This window comes from Mytilus galloprovincialis, chromosome 2 (assembly GCF_965363235.1).
Source record: "Mytilus galloprovincialis chromosome 2, xbMytGall1.hap1.1, whole genome shotgun sequence".
Lineage (NCBI taxonomy): Eukaryota > Metazoa > Mollusca > Bivalvia > Mytilida > Mytilidae > Mytilus > Mytilus galloprovincialis.
This window is the reverse complement of record NC_134839.1, coordinates 85,490,761-85,513,959: the sequence shown is the minus strand read 5'-3', so window position 1 is coordinate 85,513,959 and position 23,199 is coordinate 85,490,761. Positions and strand designations below refer to the sequence as shown.

The 23,199-nt window shown below is 31.1% G+C and overlaps 1 protein-coding gene across 5 annotated transcripts; it reads left to right on the top strand.

The window, feature by feature from the left end:
- The first annotated feature begins 1,417 nt into the window (after positions 1–1,417).
- LOC143064682 (uncharacterized) lies at positions 1,418–21,474 on the top strand. Of its 5 annotated transcripts, none has more exons than XM_076237694.1 (6): positions 1,418–1,553; positions 7,436–7,710; positions 9,053–9,194; positions 12,862–13,253; positions 16,250–16,391; positions 17,354–21,474. In XM_076237694.1, the coding sequence occupies exons 2-6, from the start codon at positions 7,451–7,453 to the stop codon at positions 17,390–17,392; spliced, it is 975 nt and encodes a 324-aa protein (XP_076093809.1). In that variant the 5' UTR covers positions 1,418–1,553; positions 7,436–7,450; the 3' UTR covers positions 17,393–21,474. The 5 variants fall into 5 exon arrangements, with proteins under 5 accessions (XP_076093809.1, XP_076093811.1, XP_076093810.1 ...); XM_076237696.1 differs by having other exon boundaries at positions 1,523–1,563; XM_076237695.1 differs by lacking the exon at positions 1,418–1,553 and adding an exon at positions 1,570–1,698.
- Positions 21,475–23,199: the final 1,725 nt, after the last annotated feature.

Below are 23,199 nucleotides of genomic sequence, written 5' to 3'. Positions count from 1 at the left end.
CCATTTTATGAAGCTTGTGTTTTAAATTAAGCTATATTTTTCATTTTACATCTGAATTCTCATTGCTAGTTGAAATGCCATATGAATAACGTTGGAAATCAAGTATTAATTTTCATCTATTTTCTTGTTGTTATTTCTGGTGTCGATAGTCACTTACCAAAATTATATATGACTTTTATATGGCATTATTCCAAAAACAAAATGTTAGATAAAAAGTTGTCTTGCTGCATCCAAGTTCTATTGAAACATGTGAAATAGAAGACCCCACATCCAGAAAAACACGTTTCTGTTAGAAGAGACAAAATTTCAATAAAAAAACATCTATGACTTAATGATAACACAAAATGAAATACATGTATCGTAAAAAATAAAAAATAATAAAAGATAATGAGAAAGGAGGAACTTAACTACAGTTACCTTTCGTATTCCCAATGATTACTCAATGGGTGACAAAAAGAGACCTTGCATTCTTAAATCAGATTATATAAATGAAGTCAAAAGCTTCAAATTTTATATAACTTGTAAAAAAAAATATTAAATTAAAAAAAAAAATAATAAACCAGAAGCCAAACATTCTGTTTTAGATAGATTTTTGAATATATATATAGCAAATCCATTCACACTAAATATATTACCAACTGGTATGTTATTCAAAAAAATGTTTCTGATGGATAATTGTTCAATATTTGAAATTTAAACAAAATTTTGGTAACGAAAATTATCTCTCTTTGGTTAAGAACTTTGACTTTAGAAGAGCTATTTGCAAATTACGTATACATCTGCTCATGTGCTTCATATTGATATTGGCCTTTTTTCAAATATTCCACGAAATGAAAGAATCTTTAAAAAAAATGCTCCTCTGCATGGCTGAGATGAAGAAGATCATGAAATGTATATTGTAACTCTATGTAAAAAAAAATCTAATAGATATGCTCTCTTTGACTTTCTTTGCCAAAAAAACCAAACTGGACAGACAGCAATAATCCGTTTATTTATTAAGCTATGAGGACAATCCGGTCCTTAATGCTGTTGGAAAATTTATCAAAGTCAAAATGAGTTAGATTTTTTTTATGTAACTTTATCATATACAATATACTAAGGGTTTTGTTACAGTCTTATTGTATTGCGATTGTGCGAGTTAAATTCATTGTATCTATGACTAATCAATAAACCCTCCTTATGTATACATGTATGCTCTATATTCCCTATGGGGCTATATCAGGAAAACACCAAAAAAAATAGAACATACAACTTACAATCACTTCGCGTCAATCACTCACTCCATTCCAGTCCGGTTAAGTCTTATCTTAGATTATATGATGATTGATACTTTTTCGTTGTTTTTTTGTTTTATTTTTGTCACACATACCATTTAACAGAGATAAGTATATCTGTTTGCATTCGAACACTTTTAGAAAGGACGAGCGGGCTTGTGGCGATTTGTTCACCAGTCCACAAAACATTGAGACGGTCTAAGGGAGATAACTTGTATTGTAACTTGACGAAAACGAGGTTTGCCGGGATTTTTGGAACTTCCGTAAACACTGGGCGTGGTAAGTGTCTGTAAGTTTACAGAACCACACGGTTTTACTGGTTTTTACTTTACAAATAATTTCTATCAATGTGACAATTGTGCTTCTGATTAGAAAGCATTATCTTCAGTTCCGTTGAAGGCATTAGGAAGTGTCAGACAGACCGGTAAGAGTGTTTGTGCTTTAGGCAGGTTTCAACAAACCGGATCCTGATCTCAGGCAATTTTTACGATTCATTTACTGTAAACTAAAGATTAAGAAACTGTCTCAGATAGAATAGTTCGGAGCTTTAGGCTTCATTCATGGCCTCTAATGTCATTTGATCCAATGCATGCCTTCTTCTATCTCAAGCACTGAGTCGAGGCTTACATTTACTGATTTAGAAAAAGTTTGTGTCTGTCCATCCCAAAGGCCTTACACAAGATAAAAGTACAGTACTCATTGCTTCAAACAAGAAAATGATATCACACATTATTAGATTCTTCTCAACCATACATTGGAATCTACCTATTCAGAAAAATATCTTGGCATCACACTCCAAATCCACTATGGTGTCATTGAACCCCCAAACCAACAAATGGATTCGCCCCTTCCTTCATTACTACATACTGAAAAGCAGAGCGTAATACTCGAGGGAGCTGTCTCCACCCAAGTACCAGTGCTCTCTGGTGTACCCCAAGACACAGTCCTTGGACCATTACTGTTCCTGGCCGACATTAACGTCATGCCAGAAACAGCATCTACATGTACATCAGAGACCAAATTATATGTGATGACAGCCTACTCTTTCATTCCATTACCAAACAAGCAGACAGTGAACTTCACCAGATAGACTTATCAGCATGAGAAGACTGGGAAAACAAATGGCAGATGAGATACATGTACAATGCCAAAAAATGTCTTGTCATAAGAATATCACCAAAAAATCGTCCAGTGGTACAAACATCATACCAGCTACACGGCCATACTTTAGATACAGTCGAAGCTAATACCTACTGGAGTAACCATCAGCAACATCCTAACCTGGGACAAACACATAGATAATATAGTAGGCATTGGTAATCTAACTTTAGGATTAAATCTTAAAGGCTGTACAAAACCTATAATGGCATCTGCCTACATATATGTATCCATGGCAGACTACACGAAATACGTCGGACCGTCGGACAAATCCGGTGAATAATGGATCGGTCTGGTAAAATTTTGTTGAATTCCGGTCCGAATGTACGGTGTATTTTTTTTCATGGATTTTTCTAACATTCTAGCAAAATTGCCAAACGATCTCAAATTCATTTTCATCTTTATTATTCATCACAGCGATGTTTATTTTGTTCAACCGCTAGCTTTATGCCGAACATCGCCAACCAGTAATGTGTAAATCCGGGTAAAAACATATCTGACTGTCAAAAACAACAATGGATGCCATCATTGGCACAACCGGAAATGTAAATAAAACCGGATCAGATTCTGGGAACGGATAAGGATAATTCCGGGTTTGCCGATTTAAATACAATAAATGAATAAAAATCCAAGCAGATCACAAAATTTAGCTATGAAATATAACCACAAGAATTGAAAACCAAAAGATATATGAAAAAGAAAGAAGAAACAGGAAATAATATTTTATACAGAAACTCTAAATTATGTTTAGTTCACAAACATTGTCAAAATCCAATAAAATGGGACATTACTCTTCACTGAAATGCATTCAAGCAATTGTGCACAACTTTCATAACAATATCCCCTCTTGTTACATCATTTTGTTTTAATTAATTTGTGCATTTTGGGGAGGAGTAGGGCACAACAAAGTCATATGTTTTTTGTTTTTTGTCGGATAATATACAATTAGATGTAAAAAAAATTGGTCTGGTAAAATTGCATTCGGTCTGGTAAAGCTAGGATGCTTACCAGACCGAATGTCCTGTAAAAATAAAATTCATTCGCGTAGTCTGCCATGGTGAGACCTACAGTGGAATTTGCATGCACAATAACCCCAAAAAAAGATCAAGGCAATTGATCATTGAACAGGTTGTGTCATATATATGGTAAAAACTCTAAAATGGGAAAACCTTGAAGAAAGGAGGAAAACATGCATGCTATTCAAGATCCAGCATGATCTTATAGACATAGACCGTCACCAATATTTAACCACAAATGATAACCGAACCAGAGGTAAAAACCGCTTCTAGTCTACCAAGAAAGAACATGTCTACAGAAAATCTTTCTTCCCAGGGACTGTAATGATTTACCACAACACCATGGAGTTACAGACATACTCAATACACTTTTATGCTGCTTTCACAAATAATTCAATTCACATTAACCAATTTAAAATAGTTTAATTTGCATTCAAAATGTTTTACTTCATGTTTTGGTCTATTTTTCTTATACTGTATGCAATAGGTATACTATATTTGGTGTATGGAATTACTGTATTAAAGGTGTACATGTCCAACTGGCTGGTGTAAACTAATTTGACCTTGACCTCATTTTCATGGTTCATTGGTCAAAGTAAAGTTTTTGAGTTTTAGTCTTTTTTTTCTAATACTATAATGCAATACATTTTGTAGGTCAACAATAGTTGTTGTATGGAAATATTTTATGATGTACAAACAGTACATGTCAGTCTCACAGGTTTTATTTGACCTTGACCTCATTTTCACAGTTCATTACTCAGTGTTAAGTTTTTATGCTTGGTCTTAAGCTATACATCTATAAACAAAAGGTTAACTTTTTTTTTGTATAGAAGGATTGTAAGCTGTATATGTCTGTCTGACCGGTATCATCTGACCTTGACCTCATTTTGGTGGTTCATTGGTCAATGTTGAGTTTGCATGGTTAAATTAGTTTCTTAGATACTATAAGCAATAGGTCAACTATATGTAATCCATAATCATCCATATATTGATTGTAAGGTGTACATGTCTGCCTGGCATCGGTCATATGACCTTAACCTCATTTTCATGGTTTATTGGTCAATCATGAATGTCGAGTTTTCTTGGTTGAGTCTGTTTTTTAGAAACTATAAGCAAAAAGTTAACTACATGTACGTGTATATTTAGTGTATTAAATGATTGTAAGGTAAACATGTATTTCTCGTTTGGTTTATCTGACCTTGACCTCATTTTCTTGGATCATGTTAATGTGATAGTTGTAGTAAAACTTTATATTTAGGACAACCACCATAATATGATATCAATGGTAAGTAAAGAAGACGAAACATTTCAGTGTGTGCACTCTTTTTTTTGAAATTTTAAAGTTTTAGGTACAATGTATTAGATTATCTTGAAAAATATAAAAAAAAATAGAGAAATTTTGATAGTAAAAATGAATAAAACAATTGGGAGATCATTGCCCTTGAAAGACTAGTCTACTTTAACTTATTTTTTAAGTTTTTACAGAAACTATAATCATGATAATAGATAGAAGAAATTGTAAAAGCTAAAGTGTTCAGCAAAATAAGATCTACAAATAAGACCGTTTAATCTCAATTGAATGCTTATAGGAGAAAGAATGACAGGATCCTCCTGATTTTTAAGTTATAATTGTATATGTTAATGGGTACATTTTGTACATGTAGATGCTGTAAGAACATTATTTGACTCCAAAAATCAAGTCCGTTATTTCAAAACAAAACGTTTCAAGATGATGAATGAACGTATGACATGAATGAGTTAGTTCTAGATACAGCAACTTTTTGTAGAACTTTGCTAATGAAATGCTATCACTTACACTAAAAATAGGCCAAATTTAGAAAAAAATCTGAGCCAGGATTTCAAGTTTTGAACCAAATTATGGTCTATGAAGTATAAAATGCACGGTTTAGAAAAACTAAATATTCAAGTCAGAAATGTTATTAGTTTATTGTAACAAAATCTATTTTCAGGACACAATCATAACATGCTAAATGACATGTATATGTACATACATAATGATAAGTTCCAGGCTGTGAACATTTTTTGAATTTTTCATTGAATACATTTGAAAATTGAAATTGATATTATACACAGTATTGATTGCTTATTTTTCAAAAATATATATTTTTCTCATTGTTGAAGGCTGTAGGTTGCCTATTATTGCTAACATCCTCTTCATTTGAACTTTGGTTGATTGCTGTCTCATTGGCAATCAAACCGCATCTTTGTTTTTATATTTACCTCTTGTCATTGTTTTTACTATGATTCATTGTGATAATATAGACTTTTATAATAAAATTGTATTATTTTAATTTTAGTTTCTTGTGTACAATTTGGAAATTAGTATGGCGTTCATTATCACTGAACTAGTATATATTTGTTTAGGGGCCAGCTGAAGGACGCCTCTGGGTGCGGGAATTTCTCGCTACATTGAAGACCTGTTGGTGACCTTCTGCTGTTGTTTTTTTCTATGGTCGGGTTGTTGTCTCTTTGGCACATTCCCCATTTCCATTCTCAATTTTACTATACTAATCTGAATTTTAGTTAGAAATGGGGGCTATGTTTGGACCTTACCTAACCTATTTGTTACTGTACATGTACATCTTTTATTGTATATTATGAAATTTGAACAAATTACATGTATTTACTTATTTTTAAATACATTCACATTAAATATAACTGTTTTATAACTAAGTTATGCAAGGTCATAACAGCTGACCCTTGTGAAAAGATAGACAATTTAGTTAAAGTACCATCACACTTGAGGAATGTATATAATTACAGTTGTAACAAGTCGTAGGAAGTGTCTATATAGGGAAGGAAGGGGCGTACTTCCTTCTCAGGTATAATGAGAGCATTGTTATGATTATAGGTAGGGCTTATAAATCTTTATGCTTAAATATGTAACTGTTTAAATCTAAAAAAATGCATTTCAAAATAACAGTAACAAGTATTTTAAAAATGTAAATTCTGTCATATATTTATAAAATATTTAACATTCCACTACACAGATTGAAATACAAAAGAGATTCAATATTATTAATATTTGTATGATACACATGTAGCATTGGTTCATTATCCTAGATAACTGAGTGAGTTGTGAAGGTAATTTTAAAATTAGACGATGCTGAAAAATTGCACAAACAAAAAAGTGTTTTTACTTGTTTCAAATTTTTTCTTGTTGTAACTCAGTCAATACCAAAGCATAACATAGGAATACAGATGAACCAAGTGCATTAAAAAAGAAGCTTTTCTGAAAGTTAATTTTATTTGTTACTCATATTTTAACAATTCCCTTGATGTTTTTAACATTTGCTCTTCCATATGCAATGCATTAAAAAAAATTACCCAGTTACCCTCAAAAATATGATTATCAAGTGGATCAATTTTAAGTTCTTTTTTAAAGACGAAGAGGTTTTTTCTACAAAAATGGTGAGCAATGAAAAAAAATATCCTTATTTGGGTAATTTTCCTTAAATGACTTGATTTTATTCTGTCTGTAGATTTAGATCAAACCAGGTCACAATCTTACTTAGTATGAAAGATGCCTTCCACTGTTGCTAATGATTTAAATGATGCATATCTGAATTATCGTTACAAAAATAACAGATTCGGGATCCTAGGAGCCTTTTATTTTTACTAGAGGCTCCATGCATGTGAAAATAAAAATAACAATTATATTTTCAAAATCATCTGATAATTTTAATTTAGGTAGAGTAAATTCAGTGTAAGGGGAGACGATTGTTAACGTAATGATGAATTTTCAAGGTGTTTTTGTTTATACTAGTTTTCTTTATGGCAGTTATTACAAGTATTTATTTTGATCAATAAAATTTCAGTTGTTTTTCTTTTACATTATGACCTTTGCAGAACAAATTTCCTTAAACCAAAAGATCAAACGAAATAGAAATAAAAAAAATTTTAAATGTAAAAATATATTTTTTGATGGACAATTATTGGAAATGTGTTTTCTTCTATTATTAACAGGAGTAGCCGAACAAAATGAGTACATCAGCTGAATTTGACGATCAAATATCATTTGATGAAGGCATCAAGTCTATTAGGGATGATAATTGTCCAGTAAATTATATTGTTGTGGGCCATATAGAAAATGACCCAAACAGACTCACTGTTTTAAAAGTAGGAGAGGATGTGTCAGATATGCCAGAACTCTTCGATGACACACAGATGATGTATGCATTAGCCAGATATGAAAGCACTTTTGATATGTCAACAACTGTTAAATTTGTTTATTTTCATTGGTAAGTATCTCTTTTGAGCCTTATACTGTAAATTCAGAAATTATTGTGTGCATCTATTATTGAGATTTTTATAAAAATGGACAAAAATGCAGAATTTTGTGGAAAATGCTGATATAAGTATCAGATATCAAAGTGTAAGTTCTTATTAGTGCAATATTTTCCAAATTGCATTATTCGCTTTATAAAAAAAAACTCACAATAATTTCTAAATTTACAGTATATAAGTTATGAAATTAACTGTACACCTGAAATTATTTTTGAAATTTGTAAGATAGGCTATCACCATGGATTGTGTCCAACTATGTTTTGCCATGGCTTCATCAGTCTTCCACTTATGAGTTTGAATATTGGTTTTGTGATTTGGGAAATTTCACAATTCATGTACATGTTTTGATAGAAACACTTATTTAAAAAGGCTTTTTTAAATTTAAAGAAAAATTAATTAGATTTGAATCATTGATTGTCCTGTGGACATACACACATACTGTACCTATATGTTGTAGGTAAATCATACCTGTCAAGTTATTATGTAGCTTACTACCAAAAAAAAACACCTGTTAAAATATTGAAGCTGTTAAGTCAGTTTTAATGATACCATTTTAATATATAACCCATTCAACTTATGATGATTCTCACCTGTGCTTTTATTATTTGTTAGGTTCACATGAGGTTACTATAAGAGATCACTATTGCCAATCTGCAAATGTCCAAAAGGGTATCTTCAGTTCATTGATTGACCCTTGTAACATGATTGAGTGAAATTTGACTTCATTCCAAAAATGTGGTCCTTGAAATTAAAGAAATTTAACATTTACTAGGGATGTTATTTTAAAAGTTACAATGTATACAGACAAGACAAGACAAGACAATACAATATTTTATTTGAGTCTCACCTCTTATAAAACATTTACATAATATTACAATTTCCAATATAAAACAAGTATATCTAAAATTTGGCATTATCTTTTCAGTGCTTACTTAAAAAGAAATCAATAAACTTCTTTTTCTAAAATAATCTGAAATAATTGAAATAAAAGGTTAATAAATTGTATATATAGAAAAGAACATGTGGTATGATTGCCAATGAGACAACTCTCCACAAGAGTCCAAAATCACCAAATGACACAGAAATGAACAACTATAGGTCACTGCATGTCTCCCTTCAGTTCAATCATTCAAATTGCAATAAATCAGTGCAATAAGTACTTGTAAATTTATCTGTCTTGTAAATCTTTCTAGGAAATGCTGGTATGGATGGTTGCATTTTAATCTAATATAACAGGGGAAAAAATACGTAAAAACAAATTGTTCATGTTCTAATATCAAATTGTATATTTTGTAGGGTAGGAGATAAAGTTTCATATGTAAAGAAAGGAAGGTTTGGTGTAGTTCATGGAAGTGTGGAAGAAAAACTCAGTCCTTACCATCTGTTTATAGAGACGAGTAGTAAAGAAGACTTTGATAAAGATAAAATATTACAGCAGGTAAATCACCATTCCCTAGGAATATGTCCACAGATTTAAAAACATAAACAAAGAGTTACTGTAGAAATCAATTAGTCTCTCAATGTGTAAAGTAAGAAAAGCTTTGGATTTGACAAAATACCTGCATTGTGGTGAAGCCTTCGACTTGCAAACTTATTATTTAATAGGGTTACATCCAAACCTAACTGATTTATACATCAAGAATTTGTCTGGTGACACCCTAATATTTCATATCATTTAATCTTGAAAGTTCTCAGCAATAGTATATCATTTGAAACAATACTGTAAATACATTATTGAGTAATCACAATTTGAAGTACACAATGCATGTTTTGAATGCTTTTTAAATGCAACTATAAACCTATCCCACCAATATTTATTTCTCTAGAAAAATATGTACATGGATCTTCTTTTTTTTTTTATATTCAATACAATTTCTTGAAAATCTGAAATAGGACTCATTTTTGCACACTTATAAAACTGCTTTTAAGCATGCACTAACCTCCAAGAATCCTTGAAGACATCTGTACAAGTATTTACATGATTTATAAATTACATTTAGGTCAGTTTAAGGGGAACTACAAATGGTAAGTCAATTATATTTGGTATGCACTTGTATTAATATTTGCACACCTTATATCCATTGATTATTATTTAGCTCCATTTCCTCAATCATGGTTTTTTTACTTTAAACCCTTTGCATTGTTTACTTGGTACAGTTTTCATTTACACTTAGCTTTCCATGATGATTATTTGGCCCTGTGTCTTCTTCTTTCATGGTTCCATGAATGTTAACAAGAATTGAGTATGACTGAGACATTACTTAATTTTAAAGAACTTTTAACATTTTTTGACTCTTTTGGTAGAACTGTTAACCCTTTAAATAAAGATACAGATTATGTTAAAGATCAATTTTGGTCAGAGTATGTGGCATATATTGCTGAAACTTAAAATGTCATAAGAGATAATATGCTAAAATGTGTAGGTGTTTGTCTTGCTTCAATGATTTTTTTTAGACTTTAGCGTGCTAGGCTAGGCTAGAGGTTCCCGACTTGGGACAGATGCAAAAATGTGGCTTATGAGACGTATTTGTGAGTTCTTAACCACCCCTTTTACCTAAAGCCAATGTAGAGTAAACAAACACACAGTAATATTCACAGTAAAACTCAGTTTTAAGAAGTCTGAATCTAATGAAAGAAAAGGTAACAGAAGAAACTAAGCAAAATAACAATAATCCAATGACTGCTAATAGCTACTGTCATACTAATCCAGACCTTAATTAAACTGATCAACAGATTATGTCTTTATTATGTGAAAATCAATCCTTCCTGTTAGGAGTTTAGTATTATGTCATCATAAATTATCCGAGAGGAACAAAACCCATATCATGCCAACAACTGTTTTTAAAATATATATATATATATAATGTATGTGCCCAGGGAACATCTTAAAACAGATAATTTAAATAAAGGGGAAAAATCATCTCCTTTATTGTAAATTTTAGTAATAAGCTTCCCGTTAAATAAATATACATATTTATCATATACTTAAACTAAATAACATATGATTTTTACTGTATGATAATAGCATTAAATTAACGTAAATTCCATATTTATCGAATTGGTGCTTAGCGGGCTGATATGAAAAGTTTATCACATGCTTCGATTGTTATCACATGCCTTTCCGTAATGTTATCACATGGCATTCCGGTGATACTCGGCAAATTCCGGAAAATACACCTCAATGCTACGTTTTCAGTGAAAAACATTACGAAATAGTGTACAAAACAATTATTTAGATACTGAAAAGTATATTGTGTAAAATAATAACAAATAAAATAAAAAAAACAAACAAAAAAATTATTAAATAAATGCATTCTTTATAAATTTCAAACATAATTTAGAAAGTAACTTTGAAAAGGTTGACTTTTCCAAACAGTGTTCATTATGTATATTGTTGTTTTTTTTTGGTTTTTTTTGGTTTGTCGAGTCGTCCATATTAAAAATGTGTTCTCCTCTGTTGAGGCATATGGTAGAAAGATTTGATATCGAATGTACTAAATTTGGGTCCGACGTCCGTGAACTTTTCAATCATTGAACTTCTATTTGGGAACCATGTCAAAGGATCAATATATGAATCTGTTATTTTACTCCATTATTGAAGCATATGATAAAAAGATCATAACATGTCATTTTTCATATCGCATGTATTATCAGCCCTCGAGCCATGCGGCTCTTGGGCTGATATTGAACCTAGGGCTGATAATACATGCGATATGAAAAATGCCATGTAATAATCTGATAATATCAAGATCCAGGAAAGGGCAGTATTCATTGTTAGTATTACACTTATTTGAAGTTAGTTCAACAGGATAAATCTCTTTAATGACAGTGAACACACTGAAGTCGTCATTATTGAGAGCTAAAATATCATCCGATATCTAAAGGTGTTATAAAATCAAACCTTGTTTTGATGAGTCTTTGCCCATTATAGACATAAATAGTGATTTGTTATTGCATGTTTTACCTTTGGTCCAGATAGGCAAAAAAAAGGTTTCTGTATGTAGATGAAACTGGCTTAACCCCACTCTTTTTTTTTCCCTGTACCATGTCAGAGAAACTTAGACCCTGTGGTGTTCTGATAGTTTATCTTTGCTTGTATATATGTTCCAGACCATATGAGTATTTGGACCGTACACGTATGGTCCAGTACAGGCTGATTATACATGTTATTGGATTATATGGGTTAAATTTCAACAAACATTTATCACAATCTTCATTTTAAGTTTTACAAATTGTTATTATTAAAATTAGATGGATAAAATGAACAAACGAACAATTGAAATTAAATATTTGTTTAATTGTATATCTGAATCCTATTTTGGTACTCTCTCTCGCCCAAGGTGACACAAGTTACGTAATATTATTTACATTATCATGTTTGCAGTTCATGCATGTTCCTTTGCATTTGCATTTTTTTGTAAAGTTGCTTAATATTCTTAAACAATTGTCCTCCCACATTATGTTTACTTTGATATCTACAATTTCAGTGATCAAAATTCTGTTACAGATCGACATGCTAAATACAAGTAGAGATTAACAGATTTTAAATTACAATAAGGGTGAATTTTTTAAAAAGTTAAAATATAAAGTTTTAATTTCAATTTAAATTGAACTATTTTATATTAATTTGAGAGTTAAGTTATGTTGATCTGTTATATGCATTTGTATCTAATAAACTTGACCAACATCTTAATATAAGTCAGACCGTACGCGTACGGTCCGACCGTATGAGTATTTTGAAAAAGTATGCATACCGTCCAGACCTTAGGCGTACGGTCCAAATACTCATACGGTCTGGAACATATATATTTTATTCAGAGGATTCGGGTGTTGTTGTGATCTCTTTTACTGTCTGTTATTTTTGGTATTTCCTTTTATCATTTTGATATATTTTTATAATTTGATGACATATATAACAATTTTTTCTGTTAAAATGTTACCCATAGTTTTCCAAGCCATTATTGACTCTGTAAAATGTTATCTCATCAGAAATTACTAAGTTTAAAGAAATACAAATGATATTCAAAGAAACTGAGTCATTGACATGATGAAAAATTGTCTTCAAAATCAATAAATCTTTTAACATGTATGATTTTTTTTTCCAGTTAGAAGAAAATACTGGTAAAAAATCAAAAGTAATAGAAACTGTCACATCTGGTATGCAACAAAGAGGTTTTACACAAACTCAGCTTCCAAAGAGAGGTCCTGCAACTAAAAGTGGGCCAGGAATTGCTACAGGTGGGGCAGAAATACAAATAGCCCCTGAAGTACTTACTGCCGTTCATGATGTAAAGGCAGACGACAATGACACCACATGGATGTTGGCTCAGTATAAAGGTGGTGACCCTAAATCTCCAATAGTACTAGAGTCTACAGGGACAGGAAACATTGATGAAATGAAGTCCCACTTATGTGATGATTCAGCAATGTATGGATTATATAGGACTACAGATAAAGTAGATGATATTGTTACAGTCAAGTTTACATATATTCAGTGGTAGGTTTCACTGTTACATTCAAGTTTACATATATTCAGTGGTGGGTTTCACTGTTACAATCAAGTTAACATATATTCAGTGGTAGTTTTCACTGTTACAGTCAAGTTTACATATATTCAGTGGTAGGTTTCACTGTGACAGTCAAGTTTACATATATTCAGTACCAGGTTTTCAGGCCTCGACAATAACGCTTGTCCGATTGTCCGGTACCAGAGGGAAAAAAGGTCGGACAAGTAAAAGCTGTATCAAGCTTGTTCGTCGGGACAAGTTCAGTTATTTTGCAGAAAATAAATTTTAATAATCCAACTTTGATGAACAAAGTAATTATAAACAAAAAACAAGAAAACCTATATTAATATGACATGTGTCTGTATTCTGTTTATTCAAATGCAAAGCTGTTTTCTTCTTCTTTTTCTACTTGCAATTGATAATTTTTAACCGGATTTTTGTGACAAAAATGTCGGTTATTGATTTGGGGATGTACGGCGGGCGGCCGGGCAGTCGGGCGGCCGGGCGGGCAGCAATCAAATGTTGTCCGTGCATTAACTCATGAACCGTTCAACCAAAGCTTTTAAAATTTTAATATGTTGTTACTGACAACTAAATGAAGGTCAAGTTCAATAATGGCGATTTTGACTTTTACCGTTCAGGAGTTATGGTTCTTGAAAGATTGAAAAATGGAGTTTCCAGTCATGTCCGTGCATTTACGCATGAACTGTTCTCCCAAAGCTTCCCAAATTTTAATATGTTGTTACTGATGACAAAATGGAGGTCAAGTTCAATAATGACGATTTTGACTTTTACCGTTCAGGAGTTATGGTTCTTGAAAGATTGAAAAATGGAGTTTCCAGTTGTGTCCGTGCATTTACGCATGAACTGTTCTCCCAAAGCTTCCCAAATTTTAATATGGTGTTACTGATGACAAAATAGAGGTCAAGTTAAATAATGACGATTTTGACTTTTACCGTTCAGGAGTTATGGTTCTTGAAAGATTGAAAAATGGTGTTTCCAGTCGTGTCCGTGCATTTTCTCATGAACCATTCAACCAAAGCTTTTGAAATTTTTATATGTTGTTACTGATGACAAAATAGAGGTCAAGTTCAATAATGATGATTTTGACTTTTACCGTTCAGGCGTTATGGTTCTTGAAAGATTGTAAAATGGCGTTTCCATTCACGTTGTTGCATTTACTCATGAACCATTCAATCTAAGCTTTTCAAATTTTAATATGTTGATACTGATGACAAAATGGAGGTCAAATTTGATATTGATGATTTTCACTTTCGCCATTCATCAGTAATGGTTCTTGTGATATTGCCAGGACACAAATAGATATTAATAAATCCGGTTTGCTGTCGTTGTGACAGCCTCTTGTTAACTGGTTCTTTGTCAGGTACATTTTGAAAGGTAAAAGGTATACTATTCTCGGAAACCAGTCTAACTGATCCGAATCAATGATGCGCTTTGTAGATAAGGTAACTTTATAGGACAGTTCGTCACCTCGACAGGTTTAGTTCCAAGTTTAATAGACAGTTTGGCACCGTAGGAGACATATTTAGTAGACATGATTGATAGACAGTTTGGCAAGGCAGGAGACATTTCGGGACCAAAACAAATCAGTACCTCATTTTGCTACCTTATTCTGTTCCTTATAATACATACCATACCAGTAATTTTTTCACATTTTTTTTTTATTATTTACCATGAAATTCACAAAATCATATTTGATCATAAGAAGAAAAAAACAATACCGGTACTTGCAATATAATGACCTATAGTTGTAAATTTTTGTGTCATTTGGTCTCTTGGTGAGAGTTGTCTCATTGGCAATCAGACCTTATCTTCTTTTTATTGATTGTATTTGAATACACTTTTTTCAACTTAGAAAAATATAGGATACAAATGTCAAATGAGTGAACAGGCCTATCAGATGGTGCCTCATGTGCAGAGTCTGATGAGAAAAGCATTGATCAAAACTAGAACCTAAGTCCTGTGACATGACTAGATTCAGTTGTACTTTACTCATATTTTTTAAAAGTATTTCAAAAGAAAAACATCAAATTCTGTTCTATTGTTTAAATTCGTTTTGTTCCTTTAATCAACTTAAGATGTAAAAAGGTTATTTTTAGTAAAAAAAATTGGGACAAGTAACAATTTCATTCGGACAAGTAAGTTTTGGTATGTACTTGTCCTACTGGACAAGTTGAAAAAAAGTTATTGTAGAGGCCTGGTTTTACTGTTACAATCAAGTTTACATATATTAAATGGTACAATTAGGTTTCACTGTTACAGTCAAGTTTACATATATTCAATGATAGGTTTCACTGTCAAAATCAAGTTTACATATATTCAGTGGTAGGTATTACTGTTACTATCAAGTTTAGATATATTCAGTGGTAGGTTTTACTGTTACAATCAAGTTTACATATATTCAGTGGTAGGTTTCACTGTTACAATCAAGTTTATATATATATATGTTCAGTGATAGGTTTTACTGTAGGTAGTCCTTGTTATATACATGTTGTACAGTTAAGTATTGACATTTCATCCATTGTAAGACCAAAGTGTATACATATAGAATAATACATGGCAAAATCGGTATTGCATGCTGTATCACCACAAGAAACCAGAAATTGCATTGCAGGCCCGTAGCCAGAAATTTCCAAAGGGGGGTTATTTGGACTCAAGAAATCAACTTTAACAGTCGCAATTTCGAACAGGACGTTGACTTTAACAGTGCTTATTTGTTTTCAAGGGGAGGGGGGTCGTCCGAACCCCTGGCTACAGGTATGCATTGCATTTGCTGAGAAGCCTTCATCTCTAAGATATTTATGAAATGTTTGAAAGAACAAAAAACTGTTTTTTTTTAGTTATTGCCTTTATACCTTGGATAGACAAAATATGTGCAATGTGGGGGACACTGGAATTTGATTCTTTTATCATAATTGAGATTACAGTATAAGTACAGTAATAATTTTGATTGCTTTTTTCACAGGATTGGTGGTAAATTAAAACCTATGAGGAAGGCTAAAGTATCAACAAACAAAGGTGTTATAGAGAAAACTTTTAGTCCTTACCATGTTAGTTTGTTTGCTACAGAACAATCAGATATATCTGAAAGAATTGTAATGGATAAGGTAAGAAAATCAAAACTTGGTGATCAACACTCAACAAAACTTGGTTATCAGCACTCAATAAAACTCAAAACTGGGTTATTAGCACTCAACAAAACTGTAAAACTTGGTAATTGGCACTCAATAAAACCATTAAAACTTGTTGTCAGCACTCACTAAAATTAAAAACTGGGTTATCAGAATTCAACAAAACTCAAAACTTGGTTATTGGCACTAAACAAAACTGTAAAACTTGGTAGTTGGCACTCAAAAAAACCCTTAAAACTTGGTTATCAGCACTCAATAAAACTCAAAACTGGGTTATCAGCACTCAACAAAACTCAAAACTTAGTTATCTGTATTCAACAAAATTTAAAGAGGGCCATGTAAATGCATATACTTTTATATTTTAATCATCATCTGTGTATCATACATTAAAACAGGTCCATCTTCAAAACATTTGCTAAAAAGAACTAATTAGTTGACTGCCTTCCAAAAAACATGTACAGGACATTGATTAATCTTTTTTGAGTTGTTGCTATTATTTAATGTGTTGGTATCCAAATGATTTTAACAATTTAAACTAAAACTTAAGTATGTTCTCAAATTCCCAGTAATTTTGATTTCTTTTCCTGGGTTATAATGACTGGAAAAGATAACTATATTTTTCTTCAATTTTACCTCATTTAGACTGCAACTCATCTGCATAAAAAACAAAAGACAATTCTGTATACTGTGGATTCATTATTATATTCGTTGGATACCAATTTTTATGGGTTTTGTGGGTACAGGTGAACCACAAATTCAAATGTTTAACTAATAACAAATTTTCAATAGGCTTTGTATACAGACAATGGCAAAACCACGAAATTAAATATCCATGAATATGCAAAATTTCGTCAATCCATGAAAATTGATACCCAAGAAAATAAATGAATCCACAGTATAGACTTTTCCACTATTTATGTTGTATATTTATTTTGTAGATAACTTCAGCATCAGGAACCAGGTCTCATGTAAAATAACCATCTGATAATGAAACTAACAAAGCTCATGTTAATTGCAGTATGAATAGTTTTTGCATGACAGAAAAAAGCCAAGAGTTTAACCATGACAGTAATAAACCACAGATAAGGTTACATTAGCTTTTAAAAGAGATGTATGCTCTACTTTACCATCCATAACAGAGTGATTGATGCAGTCATATTTCTTGCCATGTTTTTGTTATAATAATAATTGTACTTAAAAAGTTAAAAGCTGTTCCAGAATTAAAGCATGAGACACTTTATTAAGATCCCAGCCCAATGATATAATCTTCTTATTTTATAAATTAATTCTTAGAAAATTAAAAGAAAAAATAAGTTCAACAATCAATTTTGGAACATTCCCCTAAATTTAGACACTAGTTTTTGGATATAAACAATAAATACAAATATCTATATACAAATATTTGGAAAGTTCCATTTTTTGTGTTTATAAAGGCACTAATAGTGATGTTGGTGGTGTGATCATAAATCAAGTGTTCCCAAAGACCTTAATAATTAACTCTGGAATAGTCCCTCCATAATGTTAAATAAGTTTATTTGTGTGAAACTTACAATATAAGTGATATTTTTCTTCTGTGACTTCCTATTTATATGTATTCAAGTTTGAAAAGTCTGTTTGCCAATTCAATAATTGATTTTGTAATTGGAGATATATTTGTTCGAGTATTTCCCTTTGGAGTGACAGAAATTCTCATTGACAATGAAGAGCTAATAAAAAGAGCATATTCATATATATGTAATGTGTGCTTTGTTTTAAGTTTTTCAAATCTTTTAATTACATTTTATAATGAAGTTATTGTGAATTCACTAATGTTCGTGTTGGATACCAATTTTCGTGGATACAGGAAAACCTCTATAAATTTAAATGTTCAACAAAATACAAATTTTCTGAAGGAATGTATGCAGACTTTATCAAAACCACGAAATAAAATATCCATGAATTTGCAAGCTTTCCACAATCCAGAGAAATTGGTGCCCATGAAAATAAATGAATCCACAGGATTTTTCATAAAAATTGTGAAAACTGTCAAGATATCACTGCCAACTTATTATGCTTTGCATGGGTATCAACTAATTTGGTCTGGTTCAGGACCAGTCTTAAATTGGGTTAAAAGTGTGTGATAATAGAATAAAATCAGTTATTGGCAAATAGACTTGGTACATATTTAATCAGATAGAATATTTGTAAGCTGAATGAAAAGGCTTTTAGATCCTTTAGTTTTCATTTCATCCTTAATTAGTGGAAACAGAATTAAGAATCTCAGATATTTATTAACATTTCTAAATTTCTTAGAATTTCAGAGAAATTACTGCATTATATTTTGCTGTATGAGCTTCTTCATGATAGAGTGACATAATAAGTGCAGTAGAATCATATGTATCAGTGGCGGATCCAGAGGGGGGGGGTTTCCGGGGGTTGGAACCCCCCTTTTTTTTGGCCGATCAATGCATTTGAATTGGAGCATATAGTTTGGCACCCCCCGCCCCTTTACTCTGGGTTGGGAACCCCCCCTTTTTAAAATGGCTGGATCCGCCACTGTGTATTTTCAACATTGTATGTATTATGCATCATTAGAAACTAAAAAACAAATCATTATTTCATACTGAGGATATTTACAATTCACACTTCACTCAAGTTTAATAAATCTAGGGCAATTGTAAATTGTATATTTTATTATCTTATCATACAGATTCAATATTTTATTAAAGTCTCACCACATGTAATATGTGACATGGTAGAAAATATTTCATTATTTTCTGAAGTGCAAGACCAAATTTGTTGCACATGTATTGCTATTTTTAAAAGGATATGGTCTATTTTTACAACCAAATGTTTTATCTTTCCTTTTTTTAGTTCAAATAAAGTGATACATGTAATAATAAGAAGAGACATTTTATCAATGAAATTTCAAATGATAACCATATTTTGGGTAAAGATATTTTTCTTGAGTTTTTTTTTTTTATTGTAGCATGACTTTTCACAAAGTATTTGGAATTAATTATGAATTAAAAACTCTGCATTTTTTATTGTTAATATGCCTGATTTTACAATTGACATGACAAAAGCAGTTGAAATAAGATTTTGTTTAACCATAAATAGGTGCTGAAATTTGCAAAAAGTTGACAAAATGTATAAATTTATGGGTATAAATAATAATCTCCATAATTTTTACCTGGCTGACAATGAAAGTTGACATGCAGATTCTACCATGCTTTGAGTTTGAAACATGTCTCCAGTAAACCCAGCAAAATCAAATTTTAATTGAACACTTGCTAAACATACTCAATATTTAATATTTTTAATTGTTGAAAGTGTAGAAATATTTTGTCCAATGGGATGCAGGGATGGAAACTGTTTCTCTTATACTGGTAATTACAAGCACACAGAAGAAACCAACAACAAAATATAATGGCTGAAAGGACTTATTTTTTGTCAGCCAGAAAAATTTGGCCTGCTTGGTATATCACTGTGATGGAATCACTATCAAAGTCCAAACGTCCTTTATTCTTTTTTCGTATGCAATTTTCAGTTATTATTAAAGGTATTTTTTTAAAGGGGGACCAATTTTATTTTTCAAACATTTTGTTGGTGTTTTATAAGAAAATTGTTATTATTTACAATGTTATTGTTCCAATGTTTAATTGTTTTTTCGATATATATTTTTATGTGTTTTTTATACTGGATACTAGTTGCATTTTATGATGTATTTTTTGTAAAATGATCTGTTATATGTCAAAAAGTGTCTTGTCAAATTTAAATGTTTATGAATTGTTTTATATAAAGGTTTTAGTTTGATCTAGGTACTTGAGTACTAAATATGTGATGATGACACACTCAATCAAATTTGCAGTTGCAGTCTAGCCATTCCTATATGTTACAGTATTTTAATTTTTTTTATGATTTTTGTTTTTATAAACTGATATTAAAAAGAAAGTGAAATAAACCATGGACAACAGCATTAAAGTGAAGTAATCAAAATGAATTTTTAAGACGTGACTATGGCTATTGGAACATGAATTTTAACTGTCTCTAATGTCATGTGATACTTAGTAATATAAAATGAAATATAACTAGTCATATGTTTCATAGTTTCATTGACCTTTCGTTTAGGCAATTTCAAAAGAAACAAGAAATTAGGGAAACAAACTATGAAAATATATTAACGTTTCCTTGGGTTTTGATTTGTAAGTTAAGGACGTAGTTTATGATTGTATAAATTTGCCTTCATTATTTTTTAATGAAACGATGGTGGTTCCATTGAAGCATATTAAGAATCTCTTCTGCACTAGTGCAAGATTTCTCTGACTTTTGTTTTTTAATTAACAAATCCCTTATCCTGAAAAAGACCTTCAGATCTCATAAGAATCTCATACTATTTTTGCATTAGATTGACATGTTTATAAAAAGCAAAACTACAGTGCCTTTTTGCCATTTTGAAATAAGTAGAGATGTGTTATGATTCTAAATGAAATTACTATCCACTAAAAGACAAGGATATAACCAACTACCACCATGATAATAACAATATATTATAACACTGAAGATAAATATATGTTATTGTCATCTTCATAGTTTGACTGTCCCTTTGGTATCTTTCGTCCCTCTTTTCTTTCTGTGTAAAACCTACTTATGAGCAAAACAGGATGTTTTTAGGAACCTTTACTTCAGGTCAAACAGAATTATTAATCATTTATGTATAAATCTAACATATCAAATTGTTAAAAAAAAAATGGCACCTAAAAAATCATGCAACACAATTTATGTAAAGGCAGGAAAAGATATTAACCATTTTGACAAGGGTCACAACAATCAATGTTGGAAAAGTTATAAATTTGCAATTAAATAAAGAAAGAATTTTCTCTTTTATATTTCCTGAAGATAACTGAGAATCTATACTTTGTTATATACTTGGCCATATAAATAAATACTAGTCAATTTATGTAAATTGTTTACAATGATATTCATCTTAAAATATTGTTTACAATATGTACTTTTAATTTATACCATTATATATGTAGTATGTATGTGATCTGAATAATAAAAATTGATACAAATAAAATTCATTTGTTTTATAACTGGGATATTAAAAAAAAAAAAATATTTCAACATCCACACAACTAAAGTTGATTTCATTATTGGATGGCAGTATGGAATTTATACCAAATTATGAAAAGGTTCAGTTGGAGTATATATTTTTTCTTAAATGGGGAATTCAATATATATTTTGTATTCTGCTTTGATATATATATATATTGTGTCCTTTAACAATATATATCAATATTTGTGTACATAATTGTTGGTACCACTAGGAATACAGTTTTTTGTGTTGAAAAATATTCAAAATGCATTCTTAGTACATGTTGGAAGACGTTGCTAAGGAGTTGTCGAATGAATGTTGCCATTTTGATTCAACACTTGTATCATAGATATTTATTGTATTTATCTATAGTCCTGAACTTGCATGAAATATTAACCACTGGACGTTAAGCAACCAACAATCAATCAATCATTGTATTTATCTATCTCAAAGAGAAGAAAGTGAGGTAAAATCACAATATTAGAATAAATACTGAAAAAAAAAATAAGTTGTTTTTTGATATGATTGCCAATGAGACAACTATCCACCAGATACCAAAGGAGATTGATGTCAAGTAATACTAAAGGTCACCATATAACCTTCAAAAGCAACAATGAGCAAAACCCATACTGTATAGTACACAAAATATTATACATTGAAAAATGTATTGCCTTATTTACACTAAAACAAAACCTAAAAGCCTTATTCCAGCTAGTAGAGTTTGAATCAGCAAAAGAGACAAACTAAGTACTTGAAAATTGCTATTTGAGACTTTTCTCCTAAGCATGCAACATTTTGAAATGAGATCAAGGACTGGTTGGCTTAGAGTAAAAATAATGTGTCATGATAGGGTGACAGGTCTTCCTTGGGACTGTTTATCTAGTGAACTAGTCCATTTAAAATATAAGGCTCAGCCCTTTGGTCTAGTACAAGGCAGGATACATATCAATATCACATTGACATGTTTTCGTCCTAATAGAGATGACCAGGATATTGACGAACGAACATATTAGGAGTGGTAATTGTATGTTTACAAATGTACTTAAGTATGTACTTAGGTGAGGTTTTGGAGTTCATGTCATATGTTCGGACTCCTTGGTGTTTTTCCATACAATACTAGGTAAAATATTTTGCCCCATAACACCCATTTATTTTTTCATATAAGACTTAATGGCCCATGAAAGTTCATTTACCAAAATTTTGGAAGATTCTTGATTTTCTTTCTTTTGCTTTGGGACCCAAATAATACCAATGCAAATATACGGTAAAAGTCAGAGTCAGCCTTTTCCCGCCTTGTTTTAAATCTCAAATATCTCGAAAAGGGGGTCCATGACCTATCAATATTTTTCACCTATTTCTATCCTTAAAGAATGCTCTACCAGCTTATAGTATCAATTTTAAATTCTTGATGTATTAATTTTCACCTAACCTTACCTAAGTACATCCTTAAAACCAAAAGGTGTTGTTTTGTAATGGTTAATATGTTTGAATTGTATTCGGATGCAATCTCGATAATAGAGAGAAATGCATTGAATATACCAATTTTAAATGGTTTTCATGATGTATCCATGATATACGTATAAAATTGTAACATTATGTTATTTGAGTAACACCAACAACTTACTATACTCATACAGATATGAATGCATAATTTAGATGCTCTGAAACAATATGTAAATGTTATGTTGTGGGATCGTTTCTTTATCT

Coding starts and splice junctions, on each gene's coding strand:
- LOC143064682 (XM_076237694.1), top strand. CDS start 7,451: ATGAGTACATCAGCTGAATTTGACGATCAAATATCATTTGATGAAGGC. Junction 7,711..9,052: donor AAATTTGTTTATTTTCATTG/GTAAGTATCTCT, acceptor TATATTTTGTAG/GGTAGGAGATAAAGTTTCAT. Junction 13,254..16,249: donor AAGTTTACATATATTCAGTG/GTAGGTTTCACT, acceptor CTTTTTTCACAG/GATTGGTGGTAAATTAAAAC.